Here is a 26664-nt window from a genome sequence, read left to right as displayed (position 1 = left end):
TTTGTACAAAATGGGCCACTCCTGAAAACTTTGGAATGCAATCTTAGCCAATCAGTGTAGAATCTGAGAAATCCAACAGGCTCGTCTTGATCACATGACTACAGAGATCATGTGTACCGATTTGCGTGAGATTTGGATGAAATCTGTGTGACTAACAAACAATATGTTTTGCAGAAATTTGCCTCATGGTGGCACTATAACTAAAAGATGTGGAGGGTTGCAGGGAAAATGTTTTTCCATGGCCTCTAGGGAGTGCGCATACATAAGTTGTATACAGATCGATGCAGTTATAGGTAAAACAGGAATTGCCCTGTTATAGCGCCACCGTGAGGCTGATTTGGAAAAAAATTAGTGGCATGTCGTCCTCGGCCTAGTGGAAATGTGCATGTATAATTTCACGGAAATTGCACACTGTTTGTGATTTGTGGCATTTTGTTCAAAACGGACCAATCATGTGAGCTTTGGAAGCAAATCTTAGCCAATCAGGATGGAAGATGGGAAATGGTGCAAATCCGTGTTGATCACATGACTATGGAGACAGTATGTATACCGAACTGTGTGATGTATGGATAAAATGTGTAGGAGTACTCTACAGAAATGTGTTTTGCCTAAATCGGCCTCATGGTGTGTGTGTGCAAATTTTGGCATGGATCGGGCCAACGGTGCCAGAGATTAGCTGGTAATGGACGGATGGAAGGATGGACAGACACACACACGGACGGAGTGCAAAACATACTCTCTCCCCATGCCTTCGGCCTGGTGGAGACAATGAACAGATCAGCAGGCTGTGTACAGTACTGTAAATATGCTCATACTCTCAACGGTAGACCTTTGAAAGGGGAAAAATGGTCTTTGTCCCCCATGGGAACTATACATGAATTATAGCAGACAAGTTAACTGATGCATATTCAATTCATGTACCATTGTGTTTATCATCACCGTTTTCAATATGCATGAATGCTATTGTACATTCACTCTCAAAGCTCATGGCAACAAAGCTCCTGTTCTGTGCTGTGAAGGCTGCACTAGCACATGATTAATTTTAATTGGCAAAATATTTCATCTTTCATGCCCCCATGTTCCTTCCTTTTTAACACCTGGAGTCTTTCTATCTATATATACAGTGTATTATCGCTGTCGGGTGGAGACCTCATATGTAAAAAAAAAACGTACTTTTCAGGAAATGGAACGATAATGTTCAGAAATAGTGAAAATAGCTGATCTACAAGCTCACAACGCGCCGCGATGCAATGAGTTGTGAGCTTGTAGATTGGCTATTCTCACTACTTTTGCTTGACACTCTAGTATGACAAAGTAGGGCATTAAGTGACGAGGAAACAAAAACTTGAAATATGGAGAAGAATACAAGGTTTCTGCATGACAGCGAAGATTTCTATTTTGGCAATCAAAGTTTGTGCAAAAATGTCAGTCTTCGTCAGCCATCAAATGAATCAAACCACGATGGGAAGAAAGTAGTGGAGCTACAGTGTGTAGCTTCAGTGTTCACATATCTAGTGTTGTATACGTTTTCATATTTTCCTCTGGTGAGAGAACAAGTAGGTCAACCTGGCAGCTTATACTGAAATCCTGACAGTCCTTGTTTCTCTTGATGTTGCTGCGTTCCATGCAACAAGGGTCTACTCTGGCTTTCTCCACTCCTGCATTGTGATTTGCTGTAGCTGGAACCGGCGGTGCATTTCCTCACCGTTTGAGCAAGTACAGTACAGTACAACATGAAACTGTTTAGATATTGTTTTGTGTTCCAAGCCATGCCATGCAGGGTACAGACAACGGGTATATAGTCCTGCCTGCTGGTGTTAATCTTTGTATCTGGAATACAGATACCAGCTCGGAGCGTCGGATGTATATGCAGAACTGTACCAAGCCAATTCAGGCAGTGTTTGATTGGTAGATTTCATGAGAGAATACACATAATATTCAACTCAATTACATTCTTAAACAATGTGATGCTTCTACTGTCTGACAAGTCCCTAATTAGACTAAAACAAACGACAGAGAATATGAAAACACTATTCAATGCTACTCTCCTTCCTCTGTTATCACTGTACGGCACTAAATATCTACTGAAGCCCTCGCACACCGAGGGCTCCAGCCTCCAATGCAACAGATGTTTTATTGCACCAAAGAAAGCTGTGACGTTTCGAGCTAAACGCTCTTCCTCAGACACTGTATGGTGTATGCACTACTCTACTGCACACATGCTAATTGCAGCATTTAAGGTACACTGGTGGCCTAGTCCTTTCATTAGAGTGGGTGAGACATCAACAGGGATTCTTTCTCTTTGAAAACCCCTTTGAAACTGTCGGAGCGAGGCTGTATAGCTAGAGATTTTATTAACATTTTTATGTATATTCTTTGATGCAACCACAGAATAAATTACTGTACAGGTATACTCTTCTGAGTGGCTCAGAGCGAGATTAAAGTTTCAAGAAGGCCATGGCCTCAATTAATGAAAACTTTACTTTATTTTGAATCCAACACTCTGCTGCTCCCAGCTACACACATTTTGGAAATTCTTTCATGTTTTTTTGTATAATGCTAGAGGCCATAGAGTCTCAAAGGATTGTTTTTGTTCGAGCGTTGGATATTCATAAGCGAGTAAATTGAATATTTCCATGCCACAGGCAAAAATCACTACCTGCTGAGTCAGTCAGCCACCGGTTACATAAAATGGATACACAAAGCACCAGTTTTAATAATTTCCAAAAGCCAAAATATTACTGAATTGAATTCCAAGATTGTTGAAAATGGTTAAATTAAGAGAGAATATTCCTGTGTATACTTTCTATTTTACACAGTTGAGTCACTTAGAAATGCTGGTCTTGCAAAGCTACTGTACAGTGAAGTCCAAATTAGCTGCTGGAGAGTATTCGGCAGAACACTCAATACGGTACGTGTTCAGGCAATGCAGTTTGTTTTCACCTTGAGCTCCGTGACAGAATGCAGTACTGGAGTCGGTCCCACTGTCTCAAACTCTCAAGTGTGTGCGCGTGTGCCTGCGTGCGTGCATGTGTGTCCACCAGATGGGGAGAGAGAAAGGGAGACTATGTGTGTGTGCGTGTGTGCGCGTGTGCGTGTGTGTCTCGCACAGACTCTCTCATTCTCTCCATTCAGCTCTATCCAACAGAGCCCTCAGCCTTACAGTAGATGTCAATTAATTATACATTTCTGTTCTGTTATTACCTATTTATTTTCCCTTAACGTAGGCGAAAGATGATGATCTGTGTGAAGCAGCGCAGGTAAAGATTAGTGAAAACCATGATGATGATAATAATAATAGCTATATTAATTAAGTTCTTCAGTTCATTAACTGTACAGCTTGTGTTATCTCCCTGCTGTGTGGAAGCCTTTGGTGATGGTGGATATTTCAAAGAGGCTTGAGCATTTTGGAATATACAGTAGGTTACTACTACTGCTCACTCATTGGCAATGGAGCACACACTGCTATGTGATGTCCGTGCGGTCTCATCTGTATTAATGCTGGTTCCTTGCGTTGCGTTTAAAAATACAACTATTATTACCACGTTAGCAGATACCTTATAAACAATCGCTGACTTATCGTGACCTAAAAGGTCAGAATGGCTTATTGTCGGTATACCTTTTCAATATGCTAGACCCCAGGGAGAGATGGGTGGCCGAGTTGGAGTGCAACACCTACAGTACCATCAGGTGCCAGTACTTAACAAGTGCTCATAGGCTGAGTTGGAAGTGCCTGGGATTCATCTCTCTTTCAAGAAAAGTGGAAGCAGTCTGCTAGTCACTAGTGAATAATTAAGTGTACTTTTCAATAACCGTGACAGCTCAAGTAATTTAGATGAAAATCTCTGAATAAATATACAGTATTTATAAAGTGCATGGGAGATGACTGAGCCACAGCACTTCTGTGAAGTTTAAACAGAATACCCACGAAGTCTTTAATTAAATGTCAAATTGCTGAAAATTGCATCATTTTTTCTTTTCACCCTGTTTCGCTCCTGCCTTGGTCTTGGAGGATTAACTGTGGAGGAGTGGATAGAACAAACTGTCTCAGAGAAAATGTCCACGTTCAAAGTATGACATGCAGATCGTGGGGGTGGTACAGTATATAAACAAACACTGCTAAGGGCTACTGTGTCGTTTTTGTGAGATTTCTATGCCAGTGTTATAGCAACAGCAAATGATGCCAGTTGCACAATGAGACAGATGAACTTACTTATCAAGAACTTATGGTAGATATTATTGGAACATCCATTTTTTATAAAAGCTCACGTCTGCTTCGCCTGCTCTGGCCAAACGACACCTATTAGCTGTAATAGAATGACAATACACCATGGCCTGTCGTGAGTTATTGCTTAAATTAATATGCCAAGTTCTTGAGACTGTAGTTTATGCACCCCCACACTGCCTCATCCTGACACGCTGATGCGCATTTTGAAAATGAATGAATACCGTGTGAAAATGTTTATGCAGCATCTGAGCCTCCGTCCTCGAGAAAGGGATGGAATACAGACTTTGAAAATATAGCCTTGAGAATAATTCATTATTACCGCTGGAATATACCACACACACACGCGCGCGAGCGCACACACACACACACACACACACGTTTGTACTGTTTTGGGGCATACGCCGCATACACTTTACCTATGTTCATTTCAGTTTAAATAAAAAGGAGAACCAGACTGGATATTTGATGCTGTTCTGTTAATTCTATATGACACATTCAGTATATTATAAGATTTTGTATAACATGCCCTCTTCCATTGGCTCAGAGTTTCCATGTTACATTTCGCAGTTCCGAAAAGCCCACCGGAAGTTACACACTACACACACACACCCATTAGAAGAAGAACAAGACGAACACTACACACACACACACACACACACACGCACATGCATGTGTGCGCGCGCTGCAACAACGCGATGCAACCTCCTTTAGAGCTCTATGGCTGCAACACAACAGCTGCTTACAACGCAGTGTCACTGTGTGTGTGTGTGTGTGTGTGTGTGTGTGTGTGTGCGTGCGCGCAGTACACATACTATTTACCCAGCGTGTGCGTGTGTCTACGATGTGTAGCCATCCGTTACATGTGACGGCCACAACACTGGGTTTAAAAACACAGCTGAAATGGCTGGCCAGCCACACACACACACACACACGCAACAAAACGCGCCTGTCAAGTTCTTAAATATTTATTTCCCAGTCCCACCACGGACTCTTTCAGCATCACTAATCAAAATAATACAAAACAAGTTAACGACACATAATAATAATAACCCATCCGTTACTACATGTGCAGGGCACTACTAGGTTAAAAAACACAGCTGAAACATGAAGTCTGTCAAATCCCGCAATTTCCTTCTTCCCATATTGCGCTGCAACGTAACTCAAAAGGCGGCGAAATTCTAGTAGCCTACAAATGTAAAAAGTAGATCAGGGGAACTGATATTGCCAGTAAATTGCAGCACTCACTCTTTCTACTCACAATAAAGTTTACACTGATGGTGGGAAATAAATCAAATTAAAACTAAAGCCAATTATTTATTTATTTTGAAAAAATATATATTTTCCTTTTCTTTTCAACAGATGGATAGTGAAAAGCTGTCAGTTTAACTCAGACACTGATGATTTGTGACCTCTTAGAATTGGATCAGCAGCAGGAAGAGAACAAATAGGAAGGGAGGCAAAGACAAGTGTAGAAATATGTTATGGTTTGTTATACAGTACACGTCCTGAAAGTCCACAGATCTAAATCACTGTCGGAGTTTCACAGAGACTTTTGACGCAGCCTCAAGCCTGCAACTAACTTTTAATACAATTGATTTTCATTGTCATGCTCTATGTCACAGGAATAATACATCACAGCTATAGCTAGATCAAACCCAGGCTTCACTGGCTGAATGACAGCTAGGTTTTGTCTTGATTCTGCTGGTTGTAACTTTGTTTAGAAAGGTGCTTTATAAATAAAATGTACTTACTTACTTACTTATTCTAAACTTTGAGGGCATAACATGTTGGGGGGGTTGGGGGGCGTCAAGCTTCATGGTTTGTGTTTGTGGAGCTACTGGCAAAACAACAATTCAAAGTCACTTAGTGGTGTGACAATGAGAGATGAGTCAGCGGCTGAACATCCCGCTCACTCATCCTAGAGGGGATGAGAGGGGTTCTTCAGGATATTCAATTCAATTCAATTATCTTTATTGCAGACTCAGGGGAATCCATATCACAGTACAAAACAACAGTACAATAGATAAAAATAATAATAATATAGAAAGAAATATACAATAAAAAGAGTTCCACCATGTTCAGTTTCGAACATGGTGGAACATTGTGTTCTGTTGAAGGCACTGGAGAAGTTGAAGATCGTAATCTGTCATGGTGCTCCATGGCCTGTGTGTGTGTGTGTGTGTGTGTGTGTGTGTGTGTGTGTGTGTGTGTGTGTGTGTGTGTGTGTGTGTGTGTGTGTGTGTGTGTGCTCTGTGGATCAGGTAGATGATCGCATAGAGAGATAAGACAACTCTTCATGATGACACATGCACCATTATCTGCCTCAGGGACGGGTTGAGGAGAGGCTGGGTCTGCACGGCACACTACTTGAGCATCCTTTTGGGGTTGGTGTGTGATTTATGCTCATGCTGAACTGCTTGAATTGCTTCCTCACCTGGGGTGGGTCCTGGGCTGTTTAACTTTAACTTTAAACTTAAACTTGAATTGCTCTCAAAGGTGTTTCATTATTACATAATAGATTACAATAGTTCCAGGGGTGCCCACACTTCTTTGACTTGAGAGCTACTTTCAAAATGAGTAGCTCAACAAGATCTACCAACCGAAAACATTATAATACCATTGCTGAAAATGGCTTTGGAATAGCGGCGCTGGCATTACATGTAAGACATAATGGAATAGGTAGAGATTTTGTACTTTGTAATTCTACCGACATTTGTGCACAGCAACACTCTTGAAAACAAAGTATTCTTGTGGGTTTGAGCTGACAGGCTTTTTTTATGTCAATGAATCAAGTCAACTTAATTCAAGTGGCAGATTAAATATTCTTTAGGGACATGTCATGTGATCTACCTGCACAGCCTTTGTGATCTACTGGTATATCGCAATCTACCTTTTGGGCACCCCTGTTAAATACACAGTAAAATCCTCAGGGTTAATTTTACAAGCAAAATCACAGAGCCAACACAGGACAGGACCACATCTTCTGCTGTATATGCGTGGTGGTTGCTGTATGCCCCGCTGTGTGACTGGGTTTGGACTTTGGATTAGTGCCCTCCCTTTTCTCTCCTCTCTAAACTGTCTCCAACCACCTGCATCTGTCCCTCCCTCTTCATCCCTCCTCAACCTGCTTGGTCTGGAATACCTGTATCCCACAGACTAGAATATGGATATATCGAGAAACACGTCAAAGTAATTTTGAGAGAAAAGAGTAAATCTAATTCCCTCCCTATGATCTGGCTGGGACCAGTTTTATGTGGTATGTATGAAAACACACTTTTCTTTTGGTAGCTTGTTATAAAAGGAGTTGTTTGGAGCTGAATGGTTTGGACTAACCTCTTTGAACACTTAATTTTAATTATTTGTTATTATTTTTGAACAAATGAAGGGCTGTCTGAAGGACTGCTCTCTGTGAGGTGACAGGAAAATGCATCAGACAGTTTTTGTTTTGTTACATTTAAACATTAATTTTGTATGAATGCATCCTGTGCTTTGTGGTTGTGTGAGCGGGTGATGTTCAAAGAAGAAGAATAGAATTTTGCTTTGATTTCAGCAAATGCTTTTGACCTTTAACTTGATGAGCCATTCTTAAGTATTTCTTGACTATATGTACCATGCTCGCTCTCTCCTGAGACTTTAACCTTTTTACTGCATGGCACTGCAGGAGTCTAGCCGTCTGTGTGTCCATAGCTAATCTCACAATCCTCTTGACTGATCAGAGCCAAATGCTTTTTGCACAGTGACAGTAGGCCACAGACGTACCTCCACTAATTTGTTTTCACATACTTTGTTCACACATGTTTTTAACTTTTTATACTTTTAACTGCAACAGGGCTCTGATCAGGCTAAAACCTTCCCCGAATGTTCTGCATATGGTGAAAGGCAGGGGCTAAAATAGAATAGAATAATGCACAGGAAGATCAAAGCAGAACTGAACTCTGAGAGACGGCTTCATTCTCAATGCTTGAGGAAACAAACAGAAAACGTGCCATTCATCACTTCACTATCAAACTGTATATCCATATCCACTGCAAATTGAAGGCTCACACTCATTTTAAATTATTAAGGCCCCTCATTTTGTCAACCTGCTGCTGGTGACATCACTGGACCTTTTGTCATTGTTCTGATATGCGATCCTGATAATGCCAGCCTGAAGATATCAGATACCATTGTTTTGTGATTGACGGCATGGAGTGGCAGCAGTGAGGGGGGAGGCGAATAAATCAACTCATTTGAAGTGCTGGCTAGCAGCAACATTAAAAGACAATCTACAAGCGGGTCAAGCGTACAATGTTGCATCACAACACGTTATGTAATAATATATCCAATACCTGATATTAAAGCATCTGAACGTGACTCATGGCAGCATGACACCATTGCATGAGACCATGAGAACAGAAGATAAAAGAACCCGAACAGTGTAGTTTAGAAAGAATTGTCCTTATTTTGCTTTCAAAATGGGAGAGTCCGAATGGGAATATTCTCATCACACCAGTAATTAAGACTATAGAGGTCATCAATGAACCCATTTAGGCCTAAGGCCTAAATGGGTTTATTGATGACGCCTTCTAAAGCCTGACCTACGTTTTCTGAAAAACTTCAAATATTTATATAGCAGCATAATTTTTTTGTATTTTTTTAATACTGTACATACTGTACAGAACCCAAAAATGGGTTCCCGGCCTGAGGGGGTAAAACACCAAAAGGGGTTCCCGCCCAGACAGCAAGCGATCAGTTTAGCACACCTACCTCAGAGCAAGGAAAGGAAACGGTCTAGCCTCAACTAAACTGGCAGACTTCGATAAACTACTGTACGTGCATAGAGTCTAGCCTAGTGCCCAGGATACTGGAACAAGGACGCTACATTAAGTCTATAGCCCAGTGCCCAGGAGACTGGAACAAGGACGCTACATTAAGTCTAGCCCAGTGCCCAGGAGACTGGAACAAGGACGCTACATTAAGTCTAGCCCAGTGCCCAGGAGACTGGAACAAGGACGCTACATTAAGTCTAGCCCAGTGCCCAGGAGACTGGAACAAGGACGCTACATTAAGTCTATCCCAGTGCCCAGGAGACTGGAACAAGGACGCTACATTAAGTCTAGCCCAGTGCCCAGGAGACTGGAACAAGGACGCTACATTGAGTCTAGCCCAGTGCCCAGGAGACTGGAACAAGGACGCTACATTGAGTCTAGCCCAGTGCCCAGGAGACTGGAACAAGGACGCTACATTGAGTCTAGCCCAGTGCCCAGGAGACTGGAACAAGGACGCTATGTCCCCGACCCAATGGTCCCGTCCCTATCTAAGGAGCCGACAGTCCTATAGGCTGCCTTGTGCTCCAAGCCTAACTTATCCAATGCCTAATGACCACTAGCTAACACTGACTGTATGGCCACAATGCACTGGGACAGCCTGACTTTTGCATTCGCACCCCAGCCCACGTCCCCAGCTGAGACTCCTTCCGAAAGGGGGCTGTCCTGTCCATATACACCCTTATCGCCCTGACTGGGCAAAGTGAATGCAGCCTCCTATCCTCCTCCGACTCAAAGGGAGGAGGACGAAAGGACCTCAAGTCCACCGGCAGTATGGTGGCATTAGAATTCTTAGAGACAAGGCTGGGTTCGGTCTCACCGTGACCCTAGATCTGTCACTACTGAAAACCGTGCAAATCCGGACTAACAGAGTGCCTGTAGGTCACTGACTCTTTTAGCTGTTGTGAGAGCCACCAACATAACAGTCTTTAGTGACAAAGGTTTTCAAGCACGCCGTCTCCAATGGTTCAAATGGAGGCCTAGAAATGGCATCCAGAACCAGAGATTATTTCGACTAGAATTATTGTATTTCAACAGCTTGATCTTCTGTCAACCGCAGAAGAAAAAAACAAATGAGTGGTACGTGGCTTTATACCCGGGAACGTACTACGTCATGACGCACAGACCCATTTCTCATAATAATATAAGAAATGTGAATGTATTTGTAGACTACTGTTCAGCGTCCAAGATTGAACGCCCCCCATTTGGCGAAAATGTGAGCGCAGTATTTATTTAACATAACCCATGGCCTCTAATCCCTTCCGTCCTCTTTGTCTTTGCCCTCCATCAGAGCAGGGAAGGGAGTGTTGAATGCCATGAAGCTCGGAAAGAACAAGATCTCCAAAGATGACCACAAGAAAACAGGTAAACAACAACAATCTGATAATTTTCTACACAGTGTTGACAATAATGGACATGACCAATGTCCAACATAACAATAATGTAATCCAGTTTACAAGACATGTACAGTAGTGCTTTTGGAAATTGTTAAATGGCCACTATGTGAAAACCACATGCCTCTGCAGATTTGGTGATGAGGAACAGAATCATAGAGCTGATGCATGCTGTTATGACAGATAGCTCAGCTGAGCTCCTAGCCACGGCAGTTTGCACACCCTGCTACTCACTCGCTGTATCATGACATTTCACGCTGCAGTAATCGGAAGGCTGACAACAACTCCACCTGATTCAGTGCTCTGTTATTGAGGCATGCACCGACGTGTCAATTTGCCATGCCTTGTGTGTTGTTGCCTTCGTCACAACACAACTCCCGTAGAATGGAAGTGAACGGAACACTGAGGCTTCTGATGCAGATGTGTGCCCTTAAGCTGCAAATAAATATACATTTTTGACAAGAGTGGACATCCTCACTGAAGTGTATTAATCTACGGTGCATGGTTCACAATTCTTTTTGGAACAGAACCCACTTGAAAATCCTAAATGTTCACGGCACCCATCTGACCACTTAACCGGCACATTCAGATGGGTGGGCCATTCCATGTTCTGGATTGGTTCAATGGAATTAATGTATTATAATTAAAGTTCTTATTTATTGGGATCACTATGAAAACAAAACAAAGTTTTAAAGAAAAAATACCATATCACTTTAAATATAATATCTGTATTTTATATTATAAATTTAGAATTTATTTAGTGTTTTGCCAATTATTTGGGGGTCCACTTGCAATATCTTCACGCCACACCAGGAGGCCCCAGCGCACAGCTTTGGGAATCGCTCGTTTACAGTATTTGTTTGGTTTTACCGCGTTACACCACCTCTGTTATGTTGCTGTCTAGATGAGCCGGCCATCCTTGACTTGGAGGCCATCCTGGACAGGAGGGCGATGCGTATGGGCGGAGCCCTGGACCCTGACACTGTGTCCCTGGCCTCAGTCACTGCTGTCTGCACCAACGTCTCCAATAAGAGGTCCACACACACACAGTCACACACACACACACACACACACACACACACACACACACACACACACACGCATACACACACACACACACACATACACACACACCGGTATATTTCATATGTCACATTTGTCTTTTGGTGTTCTTGCAAAAAAAGGTGGGACTGTAGGAGTAAATATTATGACAACAACTTCAATATGCTGCCCTTGCAATGTGAATTATATTCCTCTATTCCTCCAGGTCAAAACCAGACATCAAGATAGAACCTAGTTCTGGAAGACCGGTGGATTATCAGGTATGTGTTCTTGTGCGTGCGTGCGTGCTCGCTCGCACATGCCTGTGTGTGTGTGTGTGTGTGTGTGTGTGTGTGTGCATGTGTGCGTGCCTGTGCGTGCATGTGGTATGTTTGTGCAAATGTGCACATGCATGTGCCTTTGTTAATCTGTTTACATGTGTCTTTTGTGTTTGAGCCTGAGAGCAGAATGAGCCAAACTGCTGCAATCTCAGCATCATTGCATTAAAGCAATGGGAGAAAAAACCGAGATGTAGTCCAGGTCAAACGCCTATTCAGCTCATTGTCTCCACCAGGCCGAAGGCATGGGGAGAGAGTATGTTTTGCACCATGTCTGTCAATCCGTCTGTGAACACCGATGGGGCACCGTTGGCTTGATTGCAGCGAAACTCTGCACACACACTCTTTCTATAGTTTTATTTAGTGTTGTCAAACTATAGTGCCTTTCACACAGTCACAGACTTTTATCCAGACATTAGTCAGTAGGGCCTGACAGGCAATGGACATTACGCTGCCAGCTGTCTTGAGTTAAGTCTGAGTAAGGTCTGATTCAACCCACCGCTCAATTTGTGAATGAACAAGGTAAAAGCCTGGTGAAGTTACATGAGCGAGTGGGAGTGTTGATGATGCTTCTACTGTTGAGGAGAGACGAGCCTCTCTGATGTGTTTGGAGAGAAACTAAAAACAATTCATTTTGCATTTTTTAGTAGTATTTGAGTTGGAAATATTCAACGTTTCAAACTTCTGTGACAACATAAACAACACTTCTTTCTTATGACCTAATTATTTCAGACGGTCCCCATGCTCACTCGTCTGTAAACAGACCAATGTTATTTCTCGAGCTCGCTCCGAGGATGGCTGGCTTTGTTGAAAATCTTATTTGCAGCTCGCAGGATATGTTGTTTGTGCATTTTGCTATTGACCACAGAGATTTATTATATTTTAAAATATAAAAATGTACTCCTCCATCTGTTTTCCTGTATCCCGTCAATGGGAGACTGCAAATCAAGTACTTCAATTCCGAAGCACATTACACGTTTTATTTTCACATCTATCAGTCTTGTTGGTTAAAAGGGTAGCATCTGTTCTTCAACGTAGTGCGAATGTGCATGCAAAGTTTAATCACAATCGGACGCTTGCGTTCATGATTTGCTGTCCAGGATTCTGTTAAAAACGGGCCACTCTGCAAACTTTAGGCATCGATGTTAGCCAATCAGGATGGAATATGAAAAATCTTGATCACATGACTATATAGAGATCATGTGTTTTAGGTACAGTTATAGGTAAAAACACAAATTGGCCCGTTATAGCGCCACCATGAGGCTGATTCGAAAATCTTCAAGTGGCATTTCTTCCTCTGCCTAGGGGTGCAAATTGCATGCTGTGTTCATGATTTGAGGCATGATGTTGAAAATGGACCACTCCTGCAAACTTTGGAAGCCAATCTTAGACCCGTTTCGTCTAATGACTATAGATACTGTTTAACGATTTGCATGATGTTTGGATTACTGTCAAAAAAGTGTTTTTCTGAAATCAAGTTTACGGTGCCACACAGACGGACAGGGTGCAAAATATAGTCTCTCTTTATTATTATTTTATTTTTTTAATTTATACGTTTATTTAACAGGGACAATACAAAAAACAATGTATCAAGTTATTTTTTTTAAAATGAAACCGTTGCATTGTTTATGGGGTTTATAGCCAAGGCTAATTTGCGACCCCAGTCCCTGGTTAGGGCTTTCTATACAAATATGTTTTCGGCCCGGCAGAGACAATGAGGGTGTACAATAGAATGTATAGCTGTTAAAAAGGAATGGTGGACTGATTAGTGCAACACGCCCACTCTGCTGTGTTTTCAATTCAACCCAACCTCTCATTTCAGCCAGTGGCCTATATAGCTTAACAACCACAGCTTGTTTCAATAGCTGTAGAGCTTAAAAATACTTCATGCCTTAGCTTAGTGTAGATTTGCAATTTACTGTATGTCTTATCTTATCTTTCCTTTCTTCCCACTGTCTGTGCTCAAGCTGTTTCCATCACAGATAATTAAGCCATTGGGACACTGCTTGGAGCTATAATGCTTTGGTCTTCCTTGTAGACTGAACTTGCTTATTCAGTCTCAGTCTCAGAGAATAATCACAGGCCAAGGAACTGCAATGTGCAAAATGCTATGTTGCCTGCCTGGTGTTAGGATGGATGCAGAACGTTCATGTTGAAATGTTAGGAGTAATTGTCTAAGCATTGTGGTAATCAGTGCCAGGATCTGTGTTTACACGTCGGGCACATGGTGGCGTGATTACCTATTCCTACTGTAACATGAAGGACAAAGTGACAAACTGCATGGACATATCAAACTATGAACTGTGTATAGTTGATTGATTTATAATGGCATAATTCACAACACTAGATAGACACTGGTGGGATTACGTGCTCTTGTTTTGGCTTACGTTCCGTTCTGGTGCGTCCGATGTCTCTCTTCAGATCAGCATCACAGTGATCGAGGCCAGGCAGCTGGTGGGACTGAACATGGACCCGGTGGTGTGTGTGGAGATTGGAGATGACAAGAAGTACACTTCCATGAAGGAGTCTACCAACTGCCCGTATTACAATGAGGTGAGTCTGTTTGCCTCTGGGAATGAACTCTATCGTTATGGTAATTTTATGGTAATCTGATAACCCGTCTCTGGAGTGCCAGTTTCACTTCTCATGCGGTTCCTTTTGCTTCCAAGAAATCACAACTATAAAGCTGAGGCTGAGTCATATTATTAACCATTATTTACCGCAGCAGTGCTATTGGTTAGATCAATGGTTCTCAGCCCGTGGGTCGCGGCCCCTCAGGGGGTCCCGAAATCCGAAATTAATCTGTGACATTTTACAGATTCCGATCCGTTTCCGAAAACATTTTCAAATAGTTAAACCAAACCTGAATGGATCCGTGACTATTTGTCCGATTCCGACCTGTTCCAAGATTTATTTTAAATGGCGGTGCCGACCGACATCCTATTTTTCCGACATTCCGAGAGACCCGACCCGTCCACATAAATGTGGACTTTATGAAATAATATAGCGGAATTGACCAATTACAGTACCATTTTATGAGAGAGAGAGAGAGAGAAAGAGAGAGAGGGGTTCGCTGCAGAGGGAGGGTGGGAGGGCTAAAGAGAGACTTGTCTCTGCTCTTCTCCTCAGTGTGCGTGCAGCGTGCATTTAAAATTAACCAAACAGATCATTTGTTTTTTTACACACAATCATAAGATTCTTTGCTGAATGGAATATTAACAAGGCACGACACTCAATGCACTTATTAGTTCCTACTTTGCTCTCGTCTTTATCCACGTGTGGGGATACAGGATACACAGGAGAGTTGTCATGGTTGCTTTAACCGAGAGAATTTCATTGGAAAAATCATATACCGTATTTTAAAAAGATACAGAGGTACAGGAGTAGACTGTTGGAGATCATGTAATAATGCAGCGAACCATTTTCATGTCTTTTGGGAATGCCCAGTTCTAGATTCATGAACATTTGGAAGTGTTTGGGATCAACATCCCCCTTCAGTTTGTTACCTTATACCTAGAAAACCTCCCATATGACTTACTGGATAGTAATGATAAAAAATGGTGGCTAGCAGAAGAAGAAGAAGAATGGATCGAGATAACATGATATATTCAAAATGGAAAAACTGACTCAAATACTCACTCAGAACTCAGGAAGAAGAATTCTTCTGGATTTGGACTAAATGGAGCGAATATATCAAACCTGTCCGATCAGACTTTTGCTGAAAAACGCGAGACATGGCCAAAGCATTTCCGGGGGTCCCCAGTGAAAAACGTTGAGAACCCCTGGGTTAGATGAACTAAAACGGTGTAGAAAACATCATCATTACCCAGAGAATTGTTGCTGAGACGAGCTGAAATTTCTATTAAGGATGACGGTTTCAATTAGATTAGGCTCTTAGATTAAGTCTTGGAGGTGGAATTCAATATTAATGAATGAATTAATTAATTATAGAAAAACATGCCCTCCTGACATCATTCAATGATCCACTTTTTTTACCCTTTTTTAACATTATTTGTATTGACTATGTTTAGTGTTGAGTTTTAGTTTATTTATCAATTTGTGGTGGACGTCTCAGTTTGGAACAAAACTATCCCTGCAGTACAAGAGGAGTTTGCCTGAGGTGCTGAATTGTGCTGAGGATTGTGTTAAACTCTGTCCTGTCCTGTCTGTGTGGAGCAGTATGTCTGTTATTGATCCTTTCTGTTGGTCTGTAAGGCCCTTTTGCAGTGTTTATGGTTATGTCAGAGTTAGTGACTTGGCCGTGGTGCTGCCTCTGGGCGTTTTGGTTTTTGTTCATGGTGATGTCAGAGTGACATGGCTGAGTGGCCGTGGTCTGCCGGCCCGCCAGCCCTCCTATTAGGATTAATTTCCACTGACCCCAATTTCATTATTTACTTTGCTATCTTTTCTGTACAGGCCTCTGTTTCTATTCTGAAAGGACAGAAATACAAAGACGCTATCTAGACTATTCAATGCTATTGCCTTGATATTCACATCAGATCTTATACTGTATTTGTTGTGACATTCCCTATACGGTACTGCACTGCCAGTGTACTGTAGACTTCCTTTGCTCAACATCATTGTGAATCTCAACATGAATCTCAACACCAAATACAGATAGCAGTACTCCTATATGATTCAATTGTTAAATGAAAAGAGTTGGAAAAGCCTTTGAATTTACAGACTTGTCTTCTATTTGCAGTATTTTGTTTTTGACTTCCACGTGCCACCAGATGTCATGTTTGACAAGATCATCAAGCTCTCAGTAAGTAAATCACTACCATACAACTAAATCATTCGCACACCATAATACTGTACAGTATGCACATATACAAAACTGATGCACTTGATGAAGTAGTTCAGTCATTATAGCCTTGTTAACATTATAGTTAACATTATAGTCATGTTGCAATTAAACGTTCTCTCTCCCAAAAATGCCCAGTTATGTTCTTGTCTGTGCAGTTTCCAAGACAACCATGGCCACATAGTGTGTATAGTACTTTAATATTTTACACTCCACTCTTTCTAAATAGGTCATTCACTCTAAGAACCTTTTACGCAGTGGGACCTTGGTTGGTACCTTCAAAATGGATGTCGGGACAGTTTACTCTCAGCCTGGTGAGCTTTAAGATTTTGCTGAAATATTAATCTTATGTTGTGTCAACATTGTTTGCAATAATCAATCAAAAATCTTACATTTTCTTTCAATGTACGTCACCTGACATTGCCACAAGTCAAAACAGAGCTGTGGTTTTCCAAGTGTGTACCAGCAACAACATTTACAACTTCATCACAGTATAAGTGGAACAGTTTCACCTTTTGTTATTTAAGTGCCTCCAAATCCATGTTTTAGTTTTTTGTTGCTTGGCTTTTTGCAACAGGCTAGTGGCAGGAGGTTAAATTAAACAATGCAATTAAAATGTCTTTATTGATCAGTTGACTCATTCATTGATATTCCTACCAGAGCACCAGTTCTACCACAAGTGGGCCATGCTGTCTGACCCCGATGGCATCACAGCAGGCTGTAAAGGATACATCAAATGTGACGTTTCTGTAGTTGGGAAGGGTGACAACATCAAGACGCCTCATAAGGCCAACGAGACTGATGAAGATGACATAGAAGGGTAAGTGGGACAGATTAACTTTGGAATTAATCTGATTATTTATTTTTACATTCATATTCCTAAATGTTCACTGAAATGCCTCTCCAGATACACAAACACAATCTATAGACAGTTCCAGAAGTGATATTACTGTGATTTATAACACCAAAAATTGTTTCAAGATGTGCACCAAAGATAGGTCCATAAATTTGAAATATGGTCCAAGTCTCTATATTACATTTATAACTGTGTTTTCACAGTAACTAAGCATTACAGTATAGTATTGTCATCTGAGTAGCAGGCAATCCGCTATTCTTCAACTCTATACGACATATTTTACAGTAAGTATTTCCCCCTTTTTACAGGAACCTATTGCTTCCTGAGGGAGTCCCATCAGAGAGACAGTGGGCCAGGTTCTATGTGAAGATCTACCGAGCCGAGGGTCTTCCTAAAATGAACACCACCATCATGGCCAATGTGAAGAAGGCCTTCATAGGAGAGAGTCGAGACCTTGTAGACCCCTATGTACAAGTGCAGTTTGCTGGGCAGAAAGTATGTCACTCCACACTCGACTGTCTTTACTCCACACTCAATTGTATAGGGTTCATATTTTCAGGATATTTTCAGGTTTATAAGACCTGTGTGAAGTGAGGGGCGCTCTAATCAATTACCTTATACCAACCTTGAAACATGGTTTCCAAGAATGGTGGTCCCTTATTGGCCAAGGGTTTCCACCGACATACCGCCAATTTGCTCAGACACATGGCGTAAATTCTCCATTCATTTAATGTTTGTGATAAGACTAGCTAGCTAGCTAGCGCCCCTCACAGAGAAGACTGGATTTTTTTCCCTTTGAAGCTGTATACTATACACTCATGCCCACATCAAAGTACTGTTCCTCTAAAAGTGTGTGCATAATCTAGTTATCTCTTGCAAATAAATTCATGAGTCATTATCTATGTACAGTACATCTGCCTAACTGTTTTGGAACAGTTTCAATATCATTTGCATCATTAAAGTGGCACCATGCTGGGATACAGAGAAGTCCAGACCGGTTGTGTTACTGTGATTGCTAATTGTCGTCGTACTATACTCACTCCTTTAAATATTGATGTCAGTGAACTAGTGCTATATAGCCTACAGTTCAGTTCAGTTTGTGTGATTTGGTTTTGTAACTCTGTTTTAACCCAGGGGAAGACTTCAGTCCAGAAGAGCAGCTATGAACCAGTCTGGAACGAGCAGATCATCTTCACTGAGATGTTCCCTCCACTCTGCAAACGTATGAAAGTCCAGATACGAGACTCCGATAAGGTCAACGACGTTGCCATAGGAACTCACTTCATCGACCTGCGCAAGATATCCAATGACGGCGATAAAGGTGCTTAAAAATACGTCTTGAAAAGTGGTGTCAGTGACAGTGTGGTACTGTGGTTAGGTAGCATTGATTTGTTGTCAGGCATATTAATTAGCCGGTCTAAACTAGATGGTCTACTACATGAATGTAGTATGTGGTAATTAGCCCTGCTAGAATGGCTTGTTAAAGGTTCATTATTTTCATCAGTTTATTGGAGCAAGATGACCTTTCTGACCCTATCATGGCTGTGTAGATATGTTAACAATCAAAGGGATTGTCAATCAATGTATTAACCACATAACCATAATGTCCCTATTTTGGGCTTGTCATAGTGGGCAAACATTTGGAGAGATATTAGGTCAATTAAAGAGTAGATGTACTTTAGGGCAGTGGCTGTTCGATCCCTGGCTCCTCCCGGCTATGTGTCGATTGCTCCCGATGAGCAGTTGAATATTGACCCAATACAAATTATTAACAATGTCTTGTGAGTTGTGACTAAACCACCCTGTCTCACCCAAACACTGAAATAGCACAGATTAGCATTTCCGTACATATACAGTACGCCTAGAAAACCCCAAATCCGTACATATTACACTGAAATCTTCCCCATAGACTGTGGCGGAGGGGTGCCGTCTCTACCCAACTTGAGCCACGAGAGACATGTTCGGTAGTCGAGCCGACTCAGCCCCGTCCGAGTTGTAAATAATATCTACACTGGTTCTTTAATTCCATTTCCTGAAAAGTAACGGTTCTGGACCATGGGCCCAGCCTGGGTCAACATGTATGATCATCTGTCTCTCTTCCATCCTACAGGGTTCCTGCCCACCATGGGCCTCATCATCTGTCTCTCTTCCATCCTACAGGGTTCCTGCTCACCATGGGCCTCATCATCTGTCTCTCTTCCATCCTGCAGGGTTCCTGCCCACCATGGGCCCAGCCTGGGTCAACATGTATGATCATCTGTCTCTCTTCCATCCTGCAGGGTTCCTGCCCACCATGGGCCTCATCATCTGTCTCTCTTCCATCCTGCAGGGTTCCTGCCCACCATGGGCCCAGCCTGGGTCAACATGTATGATCATCTGTCTCTCTTCCATCCTGCAGGGTTCCTGCCCACCATGTGCCTCATCATCTGTCTCTCTTCCATCCTGCAGGGTTCCTGCCCACCATGGGCCCAGCCTGGGTCAACATGTATGATCATCTGTCTCTCTTCCATCCTGCAGGGTTCCTGCCCACCATGGGCCCAGCCTGGGTCAACATGTATGATCATCTGTCTCTCTTCCATCCTGCAGGGTTCCTGCCCACCATGGGCCCAGCCTGGGTCAACATGTATGATCATCTGTCTCTCTTCCATCCTGCAGGGTTCCTGCCCACCATGGGCCCAGCCTGGGTCAACATGTATGATCATCTGTCTCTCTTCCATCCTGCAGGGTTCCTGCCCACCATGGGCCTCATCATCTGTCTCTCTTCCATCCTGCAGGGTTCCTGCCCACCATGGGCCCAGCCTGGGTCAACATGTATGATCATCTGTCTCTATTCCATCCTGCAGGGTTCCTGCCCACCATGGGCCCAGCCTGGGTCAACATGTATGGATCCACCCGCCAGTACAGCCTGATGGACGAGCACCAGGACCTCAACGAGGGACTGGGCGAGGGCGTGTCCTTCAGGGCCCGCCTCCTGGTCTCTGTTGCCATGGAGATCCTGGACGTCACAAACGCCGAGATCATGAACTCCACAGAGGTGCAGGTGGAACCCGTGGCCAACATCTCAGAGGTGAGCTATACTCGTTGGCTTGGCTGGACGCGCGGCGGAGTGGTCACTGCATTTGCAAGCTCGTTAACTGGCTCGTATAATATATATTGTGGAACTCATTATTGACTAAACTTAAGTTATTGTCATAAAATCTTGCCAATTGTTTTTAATCTCCACCAGGAGATAATTGCATTCGGCCCTGTGTGTGCACGTGCGTGTGTGTAGCTCTATGATATATTAATCAGTATACTTGTTGGTTGGTATATCATGATCCATGCCAGTGCCTGAGATGGTAACAGAGCAATTAAACACACCTACTCTGATTTCTCATGGGGCTATGCTATGTTTACCTCATATTTCCTCACAGGCACACTCAAACCTTCTCTGAATTCCGTTTCTAGTTGTGGAGAGAGAAAGTTCTCCTCTGGTGGAAATCATGTTCTGACATCAAAAGTGAAAGCAATACTGCTTTCCTTTAATGTCATTTATCATAGCCTCAGGATGTTCTGCCCTTTTATCCGCCTGAGTCTGCCATCAAAGGTCCGATGGTACCGATCCATTGCTCTACATTATGTTGTTAACTGCTCATTAGGGAAATAACTACTGTAGGCCTGGCTGTCGGGCTGTGAATGCCTAGCCCAGGGGACCTATATCCTTCATACCAGCCTACTCTGGGGGCAGCTCCTGGTTAAGGATCTTGCCAAGAAGGAGAGTAAATGGGGGATTTCAGAAAAAGAGATAATAAATGGCAAATCCTTTATCCACCAGGGAAAAAAGGTTTAGCATTAACGTTTCGCACTACACTGGCTCTAGATAATGAGCATCAAAGAGAGAAGGAGAAGTATCAAAGGAGAGAAACGTCTTATTTTAGTTCCTTTGTTGCAGTAGATTGGCTCCCAGGGCAGGAAACATATCCATGGCTTGCAAAAGAATATAAAAACTATCCTGGCTTTTGACAGACTGATAACGTGGATTCACTCACTCTTCATACCGGGGAGGAGGCATGAGTGAATCCACGTTATGTGTCAGTGACAAATCCCATCTGCAGCCCGAATAACAGAATTATACACATGAAGACAGAAACATACAGTACAGATACAACGTTTTGGACACATAGCTGTTATGTCAATTTTTCACACTCTTTATAGCTATATAAACATTGATGACTGAAATGATTTGACAAGTAATAAATCAAAAATCACACTCGTGTGAAGTGAGGAGGGCTCTTATTATCATACATCACATTCCGTGCTCAGCCAATTGTCAGCACTGTAGTCCCGTAACCAGAGTCCAGACTCCATTCGGATTAATGGAAATGCGATTTCAAGGGGAGTGGTTATTCTTTGACGGGGCCCAAAAAAGGCAGAAAAGTGGATTGAGCAAATCATAACAATTTACTTATCGGGAGATCTAAAGGTCTTTTGACAAATGACTGTGAGCTTCAGTTCCTGAGGGATCCTCACGGCTCTCTACCATATATACACGAAAACAAAAGGGGTCTACGCCCTTTGAGCTTGACCCCTAATAATAATTAATAATAATAATAATAATAATATCTGTGATTGTGTCACCATGTGTGGGGGCTCATTATAATAAGCATTATAATAATAATCATTATAATAAGCATCAGCAACTGCTTGACAAAGTGGCTTTTATGTGGGAAGACTCAGTCCAAATGTTCATTCTCTCCCACAATCTTATTCTCTCCCTCAGAGTGCCACAGGAAAGGTAGACGAGTTCTTTCTGTTTGGCTCTTTCTTGGAGGCCACCATGATTGACAGGAAGATCGGTGACAAACAAATCAGCTTTGAAGTTACGATTGGTAAGTATTCTTTATTTTTCTTTCTTTTTATTGAGGCGAGTTTAGTCTAAACTAAACTCGCCTCAATAAGAAACAAGAACTAGTGTAATTACTGTGTGGTCGTGAAATTCCACTGCTTTAATAAAATATTTAAGGCCAGTTAAGCCACTTAGTCCATGAAACCTCACACAGTTAGAAGGCATTAGCAGGGTCATTATTATTATCTATGCAGCTACATTGTCTGAAGAAAGCCGAAAAATAAGTTTTATGTATCTCATCGAACCATCTAACACAACATTGATGTAGCAACTGGAACATCGCGTGATGAAATACTTCTGAAATGAGGCCTAATAGTTTCACTGACTGAGTAACTCAACTGCACTATTTTCTCCCCATGCAGGTAACTATGGTAACCAGTTAGATGGAATAAGTAAGTCTGCGTCGACGAAAAAGAAGAGAAAAGAGACGGGGGAGAATGAGGAGGAGGAGTCTGAGCTGATGCAGAACAGCAGTGAGGACGAGGCAGATGAAGACGCTGACCTGGTCTCTGTGTCGTCCACTCCACTCATGAAGCCCTTCATCACTGACAGGTCCTTTGACACACACACACACACACACACACACACACTCACACACTCACACTCACACTCACACTCACACTCACACTCACACTCACACACACTCACACTCACACACACATAGCACCAATCAGTGCAGACAGGTCTGATTTTCATTTCAAGGACTCCCAGTTTACCATGCATTAGGCCAGGGGTTTTCAACGTTTTTGGCTGGGGGACCCCCGGAAATGCTTTGGCCATGTCTCGCGACCCCCGCCCAGCTCCCCTCCCCACCCCCAATACAAACTGTTGAAATAATCTTAATAATAGAGAAAATATATCATAAATTAATACTGAAACCAGATATAATCATTAAGGAAAGTGTTATGCATGCACCACGTACTATGTAACTCTTCATTTCCATTTTCCAGCCATTCCGTTGCAAAAATAATTAGGCCACAGACCCCATAAGTGTATAAATGGAACCAAATATGGACCTGGGTTCCATTCGTTACAGAATTACCATATAACAGTCATTAAGATGGGGACCGGCCCTGGAAGCCCTTCAAGGACCCCTGGGGGGTCCCCGTACCACATTTCTACTGCGAACCACTGCGTTGGAAAACAATTTGTTATAGGCTGCTCGATTAAGTTTCAGCATGTAACCGCTGTAGTGGTCTTCAAAACAATTTGAGTGTTTCACAGTTAATAAAACTAATGATCCGAAGTTTAAAGCTAATGAGATCAACAACTATATTTATGATGCAATCCATAGTCCCCTTTATGTCTGTTTTGACCTTTCTCTGTGTTCCTACAATTCCCATGGTGCATTTCATGGGCAAGCACCATCCTGTCACTACCATAAGGTCAATGGCCAGCATTATTACCTCGATCTGAATCATAACTATTATCTAAAGTCAATATAATATGCTGTAAACAATGTGAATAAGGACAATGATAGTCACTCAAATTAATGGGGAAACGCTATTTTTGCCATTTGTCGTACAAGAAGTGTGTAGGGCGTAAGTGGTTTACTTTACATCACACATTTGGGGGGTCTCTGCTTTTCTCAAATATAAGAAGGGCGTTCCGTACGTTTGTCTTGTTTTTGTTTCAAAACTTGATTCAGGTTATGTGGTTTGTATTAGTGTCGCTTCCATGTTAGCATAGGACTATGCAACTTTTTATTTTATTTTCTTATTTTTATTTTATGCTACCACAATATTTCGTGTATGGACTCACAATATGTTGTTATATTTTATATGTTTCATATGGGTGTGTCACATATGTCTTTTGATTTACTGTATACCCTGGATCTTGAATAAACAAAAAAGTCAAAAAAAAAAAGAAGAAGGGCGTTCCAAGGAACAAAAGTTGGGATCAATTGAATCCACACTTCTTCAGACTGTACTAACTTTGAATTCATCACAAGGGCCCTGTTTTGTGGCTTTCAGGCTGTGTGTGTTCCAGCTCATTAGTTTTATTTTTCATTGTTGGTTGCACTGCACAGGAACTACTTCCACCTCCCGTACTTTGGCAAGAAGCCCTGTATCTACATCAAGAGCTGGTGGCAGGACCAGAGGAGACGACTGTACAACTCCAACATCATGGACAAGATCGCTGACAAACTGGTCAGTAACACTGGTGGAAAGTCACTAAGTACATTCTGACCTGAGATCAGATTCTAAAAATGTCTTCTACATCCTGACAGTTTTCTGAAAAAGATATGTTGTCAGTGGTTCTTTGATTTTTCAAAAATAGCAGACCTACAAGCTATTTTTCAATAGCTAAACACCAAAAGGGGTTCCCGCCCAAAATGGGTTAAGTACATTTTGAGGTATTTTTGCTGTACGGGAGTATTTCCAATTTTCAGTACTTTTACTTCTACTCCAGTATCTCAGAGGCAAATATTGTACTTTTACTCCACTACATTTATTTGACAGCTTTGTTACTAGTTACTTAAAATGGGACATTCTGCACAATGATTACTTTTACTTTTGGTACTTCAAGTACATTTTGATGCCAATACTTTTGTACTTTTACTCAAGTACATTATATTATTATATTGCAGTATTGAGTTTAGAAATGTAACCAAATAGACCTTTATGGGTCCATTTGGTTACACTTGAACATTAACAAAAAGACAAGATAAAACCTTATTGATCAGAGTGGCCAGAGGCTCAGGGTTTGTAGGACCTACTGTAGTACCAACAGTAGATTCATTCATTTTTTTCATTCATTTTTCTTCTTCTCAGAATGACATTGAAGGCAAACCCTCATTTTCTCATGATGCAGAGATTACAAAAGGTCGCAATCCAACAGTGGATTGATAATAATATTGTATATAAGAACAGCAGCATGAAGATAGAGATAGGAGAAGAAGGAATCTCACACATATACAGTATAATATGAATGTTTCCAAAGCTTTTCACCACAGTACCAAATTAGTCTCGAATATGGGGTGGAATGTATATCCATAAACGGTATTTTGCAGCTATTGTATCCAAACGATCTACTGTATGTGTTGTATTCTCACAGGAAGAGGGTCTGAATGACGTTCAGGAGATCATTAAGACCGAGAAGACCTTTCCAGAGAGAAGACTCAGGGGAGTTATGGAGGAGCTGAGTGTTGGCTGCAGGTACAGTATATTCTGATATATTTAATGATGTCCATGTAATGCCTTTTGCGTATGTATAATAATTAGGCTGTAGAGTTGGGCCGATAATAGATATTCCAATATTGATTAGTGCAAGAGAAAATAATGATATATAGAATATAATATAGAATTACATATTGAATTACAATGACGGCAGAGCATGGGGTCATGACATTAACTAGTATAAAAAGCAGGTGCATGGCTAGCGCACATCCAGTGCCTGTCTGGTGCTGGACTAAGGTAAGTACAGTGAAGAGAAGAGAGTCCGCACACAGGTTTGCTCCAATGGTGTTTTCTTTTATTTAAAACACCATAATATGAGACACAACGTTTCGGCCGCAGGCGGCCTTCATCAGGTGATCACCTGATGTCATGTTGGGGGCATATTGGAGGTTATCTAACTTTCTTATCAGGACATGCAGTAATACTGGGAGGAATCTGATTTGAATGTTGAAAAGTGTCTCTCTACTGTTAATATTAAGTGTACTTTGTCTCCTCTCCTCTGTCATATGCAGTCGTTTTCTGACGCTGGCCAACAAGGATGGTAACCACGCAGGCAAGACCAAACTGGACAGAGAAAGGCTCAAGTCCTGCATGAGAGAGATGGTATGACGAGAGAGAGAGAGAGAGAGAGAGAGAGAGAGAGAGAGAGAGAGAGAGAGAGAGATGAGGATGGCAGGGAATGAGCTGAGTCAGTGTGTTTGTGGATGGAACACTGATGTAAGCTCAACACACTGAATATTATTACAGCTTCATTCCTAATTATGAGGTGCAAGATTGGACAGGAGAATCAATTTATTGCTAACGATTTTACATGATTTAAAAGTCCTCCTCCTGAATTGATGGAATTGAAGTCTAAGTAGGTCAAATCCATTCGCTCTGTGTGTGTGTGTGCGCCGTGCGTGCGTGCGTGCGTGTGTCCGTGCGTGCGTGCGTGCGTTCTTGAGTTCATGCACTCAAGTCTAATCGCATGAGATAACGGCTGATCCAGGTGCCCTTGTTCCTGTCTCCTTATAGGACAACATGGGCCAGCAGGCCAAGCAGCTTCGCACTCAGGTGAAGAAGAATACCATCAAAGACAAGCTGAAGCTGGTGCAGAACTTCCTGCAACGGCTCCGGTTCCTCGCCGACGAGGTA

The 26664-nt window shown here is 42.1% G+C and overlaps 1 protein-coding gene across 1 annotated transcript in view; it reads left to right on the top strand.

Moving 5' to 3' along the window:
- Positions 1-26664, top strand: part of otofa (otoferlin a) — a 91900-nt gene that overhangs the window by 37861 nt on the left and 27375 nt on the right. The window contains exons 6-21 of the mRNA XM_080790885.1: positions 10325-10398; positions 11332-11461; positions 11695-11749; positions 14228-14359; positions 16509-16571; positions 16840-16924; positions 17271-17430; positions 17775-17961; positions 18601-18787; positions 20310-20533; positions 22226-22334; positions 22714-22903; positions 24381-24501; positions 25409-25509; positions 26043-26133; positions 26545-26661. Of these exons, the coding sequence (XP_080647011.1) occupies positions 10325-10398; positions 11332-11461; positions 11695-11749; positions 14228-14359; positions 16509-16571; positions 16840-16924; positions 17271-17430; positions 17775-17961; positions 18601-18787; positions 20310-20533; positions 22226-22334; positions 22714-22903; positions 24381-24501; positions 25409-25509; positions 26043-26133; positions 26545-26661 (2026 nt within the window). The remainder of the gene's footprint in view (positions 1-10324; positions 10399-11331; positions 11462-11694; positions 11750-14227; positions 14360-16508; positions 16572-16839; positions 16925-17270; positions 17431-17774; positions 17962-18600; positions 18788-20309; positions 20534-22225; positions 22335-22713; positions 22904-24380; positions 24502-25408; positions 25510-26042; positions 26134-26544; positions 26662-26664) is intronic.

Source organism: Protomyctophum bolini (assembly GCF_963924005.1).
Source record: "Protomyctophum bolini genome assembly, chromosome: 19".
In the NCBI taxonomy this organism is placed as follows: domain Eukaryota; kingdom Metazoa; phylum Chordata; class Actinopteri; order Myctophiformes; family Myctophidae; genus Protomyctophum; species Protomyctophum bolini.
Note: the sequence above shows the minus strand (reverse complement) of the source record. Positions and strands in the feature narration are given on the sequence as shown.